This window comes from Puma concolor, chromosome B1 (assembly GCF_028749965.1).
Source record: "Puma concolor isolate L17-30 chromosome B1, mPumCon1.1.hap2, whole genome shotgun sequence".
Lineage (NCBI taxonomy): Eukaryota > Metazoa > Chordata > Mammalia > Carnivora > Felidae > Puma > Puma concolor.
The window spans coordinates 92,295,047-92,305,469 of record NC_141670.1 but is presented as its reverse complement, the minus strand read 5'-3'; the positions used below and the strand labels follow the sequence as shown (position 1 = coordinate 92,305,469).

Genomic DNA, 10,423 nt, shown 5'->3' with positions numbered 1-10,423 from the left:
CATGCAAGCAGGCATCCATACAACAAAGTTGGCAATGTGTGTGTGGAGAGGGAGGCAAGAATAGAGTTGCTCAAGGCACCTATAGAAATTAGCTCTTACTGGAATGCTTATCAGAAAAGTAAAGATTCTTATTTCTCAAGACACTTGGGCATAATAATTAAATTTTCTTCAAAGAATGAACTTACACTGTCAACTAGGATTACTCGATACTGTCACACACACACACACACACACACGCACACAATTGAGAAAGCAAACATTTAAATAAATTAATCAGGAAAATCCACGGGATTATGTATTTTTGTGAGCTTAGTCATTTCTCACAGTAAATATTAAGAATAAGCAAATTCTCCTAAAATGGTAGAATATTGTGTCACGAAGCTACAGCTACAATTCATCCAGACATCTGATCTTATGTCCTATTAATTCCTTGTGCACATAGCAGAGAACTCAGTTCCCTGATATTATCTCAACAATCCATTTACAAGCATGATGAAATATTGTTCAAATATTTGAACACTTCGATAGACTGGATTATCCAGAAAGAGATGTCAAGGCTTGACACGCCCACTACACTTCCCAGCCCTGTTGCCTAGTCTCCTTCTCAGTAACGCTGTGCTTTTGAAGTAAATACTTCACACGGTGATTCACAGGCCCAGTGAATTACAGTAGGTATGAGTGTTACAGAGATTCTTACAGAAGGTAGGTATTTACCAAACATATTAATAAAGGTTGAAAAGGAAGACAATTTTAAAGGATTTACTATAGGCTGTTGATAAAATACTTCACAGACAAAAGTTGTGCTTAGAAATTGTTGAGAATATAAAACTCTGAACGTAACAGAAGATAACGCCAATTAATTATGTGCGTGTGTGTGTCTGCATGTATATTTGAATGGTTCAAAGTGTTTTGAATCATGACATCAAAGCCATCTAAGTACACCACAGCACAGGGGAAGTGCCCTGCAGGTCCTCACCACGCCAGGGACTATCCAAAATGACCAAGCGGAAGAATTCCCCTCAGAAGAATCTCCAGGAAATAACAACAGCTAATGAACTGATCAAAAAGGATTTAAATAATATAACAGAAAGTGAATTTAGAATAATAGTCATAAAATTAATCGCTGGGCTTGAAAACAGTATAGCTGACAGCAGAGAATCTCTTGCTACAGAGATCAAGGGACTAAGGAACAGTCACGAGGAGCTGAAAAACGCTTTAAACGAAATGCATAACAAAATGGAAACCACCACGGCTCGGATTGAAGAGGCAGAGGAGAGAATAGGTGAACTAGAAGATAAAGTTATGGAAAAAGAGGAAGCTGAGAAAAAGAGAGATAAAAAAATCCAGGAATATGAGGGGAAAATTAGAGAACTAAGTGATACACTAAAAAGAAATAATATACGCATCATTGGTATCCCAGAGGAGGAAGAGAGAGGGAAAGGTCCTGAAGGGGTACTTGAAGAAATAATAGCTGAGAACTTCCCTGAACTGGGGAAGGAAAAAGGCATTGAAATCCAAGAGGCACAGAGAACTCCTTGAATCGATCTTCTGCACGACATATCATAGTGAAACTGGCAAAATACAAGGATAAAGAGAAAATTCTGAAAGCAGCAAGGGGTAAACGTGCCCTCACATATAAAGGGAGACCTATAAGACTCGTGACTGATCTGTCTTTTGAAACTTGGCAGGCCAGAAAGAATTGGCACGAGATTTTCAGTGTGCTAGACAGAAAAAATATGCAGCCGAGAATCCTTTATCCAGCAAGTCTGTCATTTAGAATAGAAGGAGAGATAAAGGTCTTCCCAAACAAACAAAAACTGAAGGAATTTGTCACCACTAAACCAGCCCTACAAGAGATCCTAAGGGGGACCCTGTGAGACAAAGTACCAGAGACATCACTACAAGCATAAAACATACAGACATCACAATGACTCTAAACCCATATCTTTCTATAATAACACTGAATGTAAATGGACTAAAATTAAAAATAGACCTACCCTATGACCCAGCAATAGCACTGCTAGGAATTTATCCAAGGGACACAGGAGTACTGATGCATAGGGGCACTTGTACCCCAATGTTCATAGCAGCACTCTCAACAATAGCCAAATTATGGAAAGAGCCTAAATGTCCATCAACTGATGAATGGATAAAGAAATTGTGGTTTATATACACAATGGAGTACTACGTGGCAATGAGAAAAAATGAAATATGGCCTTTTGTAGCAACGTGGATGGAACTGGAGAGTGTGATGCTAAGTGAAATAAGCCATACAGAGAAAGACAGATACCATATGGTTTCACTCTTATGTGGATCCTGAGAAACTTAAGAGAAACCCATGGGGGAGGGGAACAAAAAAAAAAAAAAAAAAAAGAGGTTAGAGTGGGAGAGAGCCAAAGCATAAGAGACTGTTGAGAACTGAGAACAAACTAAGGGTTGATGGGGGGTGGGAGGGAGGAGAGGGTGGGAGATGGGTACTGAGGAGGGCACCTTTTGGGATGAGCACTGGGTGTTGTATGGAAACCAATTTGACAATAAATTTCATATATAAATAAAAAAACAAAAAAAAAAAAAAAAAAAAAAAAAAAAAGCCATCTAAGTAAAAGACTAAAAAATCTGAGTTAAAAATTGAACTTTGGAATGACCCTCAAAACTACAAACAAAGTGGAAATATCAGGGGAAAACAGTCTAACATTTTGTCCTTAATATGTAAAGAAATGTCATAAATCCACACAAATGAAAAACAACCCAAAAGAAAAACAAACTAAAATCATGAAACATTAGTTCACAAATATGAAAACGCATATGGCCAACAGATAGAAGAAATGCTGTTTAACTTTTGTATAATAAAAAAAAAAGTAACCATGAAATATTCTGCTTTATGCATCATGTTGAATTACATAACAACTTAAACATAATCCCTTGTTCTTGGAGAATATGGAAATGGACAATCCTCTACACTGATAATGGAAATGGCACAAATTTTCAGGAGAACATTTGGGCAATATTCATCAAAGTTATTTTAAAAATTGCTCACTTTTTAAACATTAATTCCAATGAACTACATATTTTTGTAAGAAAATAATTGGATATATCAGCATACATAAATTTGCAAGGATGTTGATCTCCAAGCTGTCTATGACAGAAAAAAAAAGGGGGGGGGATAGGAAACAATGTAACAATCTTGATACATGTGTTTCAAGAGGAAATTCATTATATTATGGTACAAACATTGAAGGAACAAAACTCATTAAAATTATAATGCAGATAATTATTTGTGGATATGCAAGTTGACTATGGCATACTGTAAAATAAAGAAAATAATTTATAAAAGTTATAATATGATTCTTTTTTTGTTAAAGTATCTATGTGTATTGTATAAAATTTGGGAAGATAATGCAACGAATTTTAACAGAAGATTTGTCTGCATAATGGTATCATATGTTGCTGTAAATTTTTTCGTTTTCCATAATTTTTTCATTGTTCAAGAGACTTTTAATTTAGAAAATGTGCCAGAATAAACATATAGTTATATGAAAATAAACAGAAACAGATTTTCTCATTCTCTCATAGCTAAAGTATTGCCAAAGACAATATTTTAATATATCTTTTGTATTGATAATATAAGAAATGGAAGATTTGAATATATGGTTACAGGAAACCACTAAGCAGATAAAAAAATAAAATAAAACAGCAACAACAAGAACAACAAACCTATTCTGCAGACACCTTTGGTAAAACAGAATTTTAAAAGTAATTATTCAAATGTAAATAAATAACTCTTGTCTCGGTTTCCAAGGTGGATTTCAAATAGTACATGATAAAAATCAATATAATAAAGCCCTTTTTAAAAAAGTATAAAACAAAGTTGAATAATATAGATCAAAGGTAGGAGAGAAAGAGAGACCTGGAAATGGGACCAAAATAAAAATTTTACTAGAAAATAGGCAAATTGATGAAATCTCAATTTGTCAGAAAATCAGTGAGCTTCTGATAAATCAAGGCTAATACTGAATGTTAATTCAGTAGCACTCGCGGTCTAATAAAAAGAGACATGAGTTAATAGAAACAAAGAAACATACTTTCTGAACCCTGAGATAATATCATTACATCGACCAATATAACATATAGATTGAGAAACATTTGTTAAGAAGAATTTCTATGTTCTCTATATAGGACTTTGATTAATATTGGTGCCTGGTAAAAAGTTAAGGCATAATCCTAAACTGTACAAATAGGAAGAGAATTAAGATAAAGCTTACTTTTTGTCACCTTGATACAAGTATATAACATAAGGAATGTTGAAGTTAAAGTTTTACCACTCAAGTCCCAATTTTGATAATCAACAAGTCCCTGAATTATAGCCTACCAATGGAAAGAACAGCAAAATATCCTATCAATCAGATTTGTGGGCAACATTAAAAAACTCCATCATTAATTTCAGCCATCAGAAAAACAATCATATCTGTATATAAATTGAAAAGAAACTGAACTACTTCCTACTATGTTAAACATTAATTCAGAATGAAATCACATACTGTATTTACACTAGCAATTCTTAAACCTTTGGTTTCTTTTAAAAAGTTGAAATGAGAAATTAGAAAATTTCTGTTTGTAAAAATAAATCACTTTGTGATTCTTAGGTATAAGAACTATTTTTAGCATATTTTCACAGAAGAAATTAAAGCTATCAATATTATTAAAATAAGAAAGAAAATATGATATGAACTCAAATAATTACCTCACTGCAGATGGTTCAAAATGTAATAAAAATATATCTAATTATTCTTATTGCTATGAATACTAAATAAAAATCAGAATAATACACAATATTATAATTAGAAGATGTGCCCCTGTGAAATGAATCAAGCTTCCGAGATTCATTTGTTTTTCCACCAAAGAAAAAATAGCTTCATATACAAAACCTTTTATCACAAAGTTTACTAAATCAAGGGACCATCAGCTGGGATTTGAAATGTTTCTGAGGCTAATTCAGGCAGAGATCACTGTCATTCCCAAGGCTGCTGCAAACACGGGCTGCCGAGGTAAGTGTTTCTCTCCTAGGGCTTCTGGGCCAGGGCAATGTAGAGTGGCTTGGAGCCCAAGATACGGCCATTCATCTCAGCCATTGCTTTAGTGGCCTCCTCAGGAGAGGAGAAGCAGATCAAGCCAAACCCTTTGCTTCGCCCTTCTTCCCGCATTATCTTGACTCTGCTAATTGATCCAAATGAAGAAAATTCCCTCCACAGTTTCTCATCATCAATGGTGTCATCGAGATTCTTAATATAGAGCTTCATGCCTTGGCACCTCCGAAATCTTTCCTGTTTCAGCTGCTCAAACAGTTGCTTTAACTCGGCCTGTCGCTCGGATTTCTTTTGCGCCCGGCCTACAAAAAGCAGCTGTCCGTTTATATCCTTTCCATTCATTTCTTCAACGGCCTTTTTGGCAGCCTCATGGCTATCAAAACTCACAAAGCCAAAGCCTTTGGATTTCCCACTGGAATCTGTCATCACCTTCACACTCAGGGTTTTACCATATTTACTGAAAACTTCCTTCAGTCTCTCATCATCCATGTCATCTCCAAAGTTTTTGATGTAAACATTGGTGAATTCATTGGCCTTGCTGCGGAGCTCGGCTTCCCGATCTTTACGGTTTTTGAATCTGCCGACAAACAGCCTGCAGTCCTTAAGCAGAGCCCCATTCATCTCCTCGATGGCCCTGTCGGCTGCGATCTGGTTCTGAAAGTGCACAAATGCATAGCCCCTAGATCCTTGGTCATCACTCATCACCTTGGAGGAAAGGATCTTCCCAAAGGCTGAAAAATGTTCATAGAGGGTTTTGTTATCAATGGATCTGTCCAGATTCTTGATGAACACGTTCCCGATGCCCGACTTCCTTAAGTAGGCATCGCGCTGAGACCACATGAGGCGGATGGGTTTGCCCTTTATCGTGTCAAAGTTCATCGTGTCCAGGGCCCTCTGGGCATCGGCCAGCTTCAGGAAGTTCACGTAGGCATAGCCCAGAGAGCGGCGGGTGACCAGGTCCCTGCAGATGCGGATGGACAGCACAGGCCCCACGGTGCTGAACTTTTTGAACAGCAAGTCCTCGGTGACATCTGCGTGGAGGTCACCCACGTACAGCGACGCCTGGCGGTACTTCGCTGCCACATTCATCTCCTTGCTCCTCCCCACCGCGAGCCCGTCCCGAGGAGCTCTCAGTGCGATTCCTGCAGGAGGGGTCACCAGGACACGGTTTGGGCCTGGCTCTTGCGTGGTGGCCCCAGGATCACCGCTTAGAGGCTGTGAGATGGTGTTCAGGTACAGTTCCACCAGGTTAAGAGCAACAGCCTCATCAAAAAGCACCCCCCCACCCCCACCCCGGCCCAGCCCAGCCCCGCAACCAATTCGGCTCTCTTTGGAAGATGGCAACAGAATTCTGAGCTCTCCAAGAAAGGCTGATAGAACCAGACGCTTCTTGCCCACCAATGTGTGAGAGATCTTCAAGGGGGTGGGCTGGCCCCCAATCTGAGCGTTTTCTACAGACACTCGGGTTGCTGGTTTCTGAATAAAAAATAGGCCTCGCTCAGGCTGCTATAAAGTTACAGCCTCCGGGGGAAGAACTCCACAAGTGGCGCTCGAGGCGGCTGCCGGGGGCCGCGGAGCGTGGGCGGAGGGCGCGGGGCCGCGGCGAGACCCGAACCCCCCGAACCGCCCGGGGCGGGGGGGGTGGGGGGTTGCCGAGTCCTGCAAGCGCCGCCGCCGAGGCGCGGCCGGGGCCAAAGCGGGCTACGAGAGCCCTGGCAAAAACCCCGGCCGCTCTCGGAACCGCAGACCCGGCGCGGCGCCCGGCGATGGGCGGGTGGGGGGGAGGGGAAGCGGACAGACCGACGGACGCGGCCCAGCAAGGCTGCGGCCCGAGCAGGGGCTGGGGGCTCACCCGGGCTGCGGCCGGCGGGGGGCGGGCTGGCGGCTGGCGGGAAACCCGGAACTCGCGCGCTGAACTTCCCGCGCACCCGCTGCCAAGTGGGATGTTTTCTTTTTAATATTTTTTGAGAATGTTTGTCTTCCCCCCGCCCCTCTCACACATTTCCCACCTCCCTCGGACAGTTGCGCCGAGAAGCAGGAGGCGGTGACTGGGGTGGAGAGAGGCTGACTAGGGGAGTGGCCCTAATAAACCCACCCGCCTGCGGGGCTGTGCACGGGTCTGACTGAAGGAGCTTTTTCCCACTGTGGATCGGGGCTGGTCACTTCCTCGCTGAAAACCCTCCAGTGGCTTCCTTTGACTCTTGGATGAGGCCCAACATCCTCACCTTGTTGTACGAAGTTGAAGTTCTGCAGTATCAGTTCCAGTCTCAACTTGCTGCTCGGTTTCCCTTAATAAAATCCATGGCATGACTTTTTTTTTCTTTCTTTTCTTTTCTTTTTCTTTTTCTTCCCCAGGGCCACCTTTACAAAAATGTGCTTCTCAACCATCAGTTTAAATGCTCTCTGCAAATAGAAATTTTCCTTAAGTGACTTCTGAAAGTTTGTATTTTGCTCCTAGAAACTTACACTACATTGCACTTTCATAGCGTTTGTTTAATTACAATCTAATGTGATTCCATGGTGGTAGGGGCCATGCCCATTTTATTCCTAGTCCAATTATGGGACTTTCAGAAATGGGATGCTCAATATTTATTAAATGAATTGATTGCACGGAACGGATGTGATATTTAACCTGAGGCCGATGTTCACCCTCAGAGACATGAAGATGGTCTCCTTTGCCTCAGAGTGTTGTAAGGCTTGGATGAATGAATGTATCTGGAAATGTCTAGCACAGTATCTGACAGTAATAGCTTTTCAGTAGCATTAATTTTATTTACCGTAGCTTTACATAAATTCCTTAACATCATTCTCATAAAACCTTAAAATTTGCATCCTAACACATCTTAGGGATAGTCACCTGCAAAACTGAGTTTGGTGGACCACTTTATATAAGGCTAATTTAGTGCTTTTCAAACTTTAATGGGCATAGGAATCACCTGGGGATTCCGTTTGAATGCAGATTCTGATGTAGCAACTTGGAATGGACTGGAAATTCTACCTTTCTAAAAAGCTCCTGAGTGATGCAAATTCTGTTGGTCTGTGAACAATGCTAAATATCAAGACTTGAAGCTAAATTAGTGAGTCTAAATCTTTTCTAATGGTGACATTTTTCTAAAGTAAGAACTACAAAAAATATATTTCTCTTTCAGAAGATAATGACACTCTAGCAGTCAGTAATATATTATTTTAAAAAAACCCACTAAAATTAGAGTGGGATTTTCATTATCAAATCCAAATTGCTTTTAACATATCTAAAATGGAATAATAGGTCCATGACTCTTCCCAAATTAATCCTGATTAATGGTTACTGTTTGTGAAAATTATCACTTGTTGTTCCTGTAAAATCATTAGTTCAAATAAGTAATCTTTTCTTCAACCATATCTTCAAGGCTACAATTTAAAAAAGGAAGAGTGGCACCCACTCACTCAGTGAGTGGCTCAGTTGGTTAAGCAACTGACTCCATTTCTGCTGAGGTCATGATCTCATGGTCCTAAGGTGAAGCCCCATGCGGGCTCTGTGCCGATTGTGGAGCCTGCTTGAGATTCTCTCTGCCTCTCTTCTGCTGGTGCATCAGCACGCGCCCTTTCTTTCTCAAAATAAATAAATAAAACAAAATTTTTTTTAAACAAGGAAGAAAGACCACTCATGTAGTTGGTAGATGCATCAATGGATAGCAGCCACATTCCAGTACATGCTTTAAAAATTCAGACACTGTTTGGCATTGTATAGCATAAATAAAAGCGACCATCATATTCACTATTATCACTTTTTTAAAAAGTTTATTTATTTTGAGAGAGAGGAAGAGAGCACATGCACGTGAGCAGGGGAGGGATAGAGAGAGTCAGGGAGAGAGAGAATCCCAAGCAGGCTGTATGCTATCTATGCAGAACCCCAATCACGCTCCGGCTCACCAACTGTGAGATCATGACCGGAGCCAAAGCCAAGAATCAGATGCCTAAACAACTGTACCACACAGGCACCCCAATGTTATCACTTTCTTTAAGAAAAAAAAGAAAAAAGAAAAAGAAAGTTCTTACCTATGTATTTCCTGTGAATTTTGTCACAAGACATTTTATTTCTAGGAAAACTGTCTAAGATCATATTAGGTCTTTGTATAATTGTGATTCAATTATAGCAAGATACCAAAATATTTCAAGAACTCATGAGATTTTCATTTTACTTTATGTGATCACTTCACTCAACATACTGTGAAACGGGAGGAAAAGTTTCCAAATTCAGAAGTTAGTCTTACATTTTTGACTCCAATCGTCTTATGTGCAGCAGATACTGAGCTCAATTTGTTACATTACCACTAATCATGATCCTTTCTATTTATTCTGTGTATTACACTGTTTTTATTTTTATGTTATAACCAAGCAAGAATTTTTAAGCATCTATGGGTCTTTCCTCTCTTTAATTCTCTAAATCTCTCTCTCTCTCTCTCTTTTTTTTTTTTTTTTTTTTGTTAGTTGTGTTCATTCACTAATTTCTTAATTTGGGTGGTCTTTCCATTTACCCTGTTTTTCCATTCCAGTTGCCATGGTCTTTGCCCCATTTCATTGTGTATTATTGCATTCGTTTTATTCATTCATCCTCTTTTGCCTAGATGCCAGTCTGTCTATATGCCAGTCCATCTTGCCTTTTGCTGCCAGAATTAATTTTGCTAAGATTCCTTCCACAAGATTTTAGTGAAAAATAACAAATGGCTTCCAAAACTTTGCAAAATCAATCCTATCAGAGCTGCATACATCTTTTGTCAAGCTAACCCTTCATTTGTTTTATATGCACATGCAGTTCTTTGATTATCCAAATTCTGTCATTCTTCAGCTCTGTTTGCGCCCATATTTTTTTTTTTTCTCTCAATAGCCCAGCTGACCGGCACTGATTACTTCTCCTTTTGTGAAACGATTTATTTAACATATTCATTGTGTATATGAAACTAATTTTGGCATGAGTTCATTGGCTTTGATGAACCTGGACTTAAAATTGATATCACCCATGATGTTGCCTTATGCTTTTCTTTGCCAATTGTTACAGCTATGTATATTGCGGACTTGAATGTCCTCTTCCTCAAATATTCTGAACATATTTCATTTAAGTGCCACTTTTTTGCCTCATTTTGAAGTAAGTTGTAATTTTGTCTATGTTTCTTTTCGCTCACTTGTCTCTTCAATGTACAGATTTGTTACGTGGGTGGCTCACAGAATTAAGCGTGAATAAGATGCTACTTTGCTTAAATGACAGGAAAACTGTTAGTGTTTCTATTCACTGATATTCATGTCAATGCAGGTCGTTGCTTACTTTGGTATTTATTGTGTAGAAATGAATAAATAGCGGG

The 10,423-nt window shown here is 39.5% G+C and overlaps 1 protein-coding gene across 2 annotated transcripts; it reads right to left on the bottom strand.

Moving 5' to 3' along the window:
* Positions 1-2,872: 2,872 nt before the first annotated feature.
* On the bottom strand, positions 2,873-7,098 carry PABPC4L (poly(A) binding protein cytoplasmic 4 like). 2 transcript variants are annotated; one of them, XM_086704225.1, is made up of 2 exons: positions 6,937-7,098; positions 2,873-6,226 (listed from the first exon to the last, which is right to left on the bottom strand). In XM_086704225.1, exon 2 carries the CDS (start codon positions 6,171-6,173, stop codon positions 5,061-5,063), a length of 1,113 nt encoding a protein of 370 aa, XP_086560351.1. In that variant the 5' UTR covers positions 6,174-6,226; positions 6,937-7,098; the 3' UTR covers positions 2,873-5,060. The 2 variants fall into 2 exon arrangements, with proteins under 2 accessions (XP_086560351.1, XP_086560352.1); XM_086704226.1 differs by lacking the exon at positions 6,937-7,098 and having other exon boundaries at positions 2,873-6,586.
* Between the last annotated feature and the right edge of the window lie 3,325 nt (positions 7,099-10,423).

Excerpts from the sequence above, each read along its gene's own strand:
- PABPC4L (XM_086704225.1), bottom strand. The coding sequence starts at position 6,173 with ATGAATGTGGCAGCGAAGTACCGCCAGGCGTCGCTGTACGTGGGTGAC.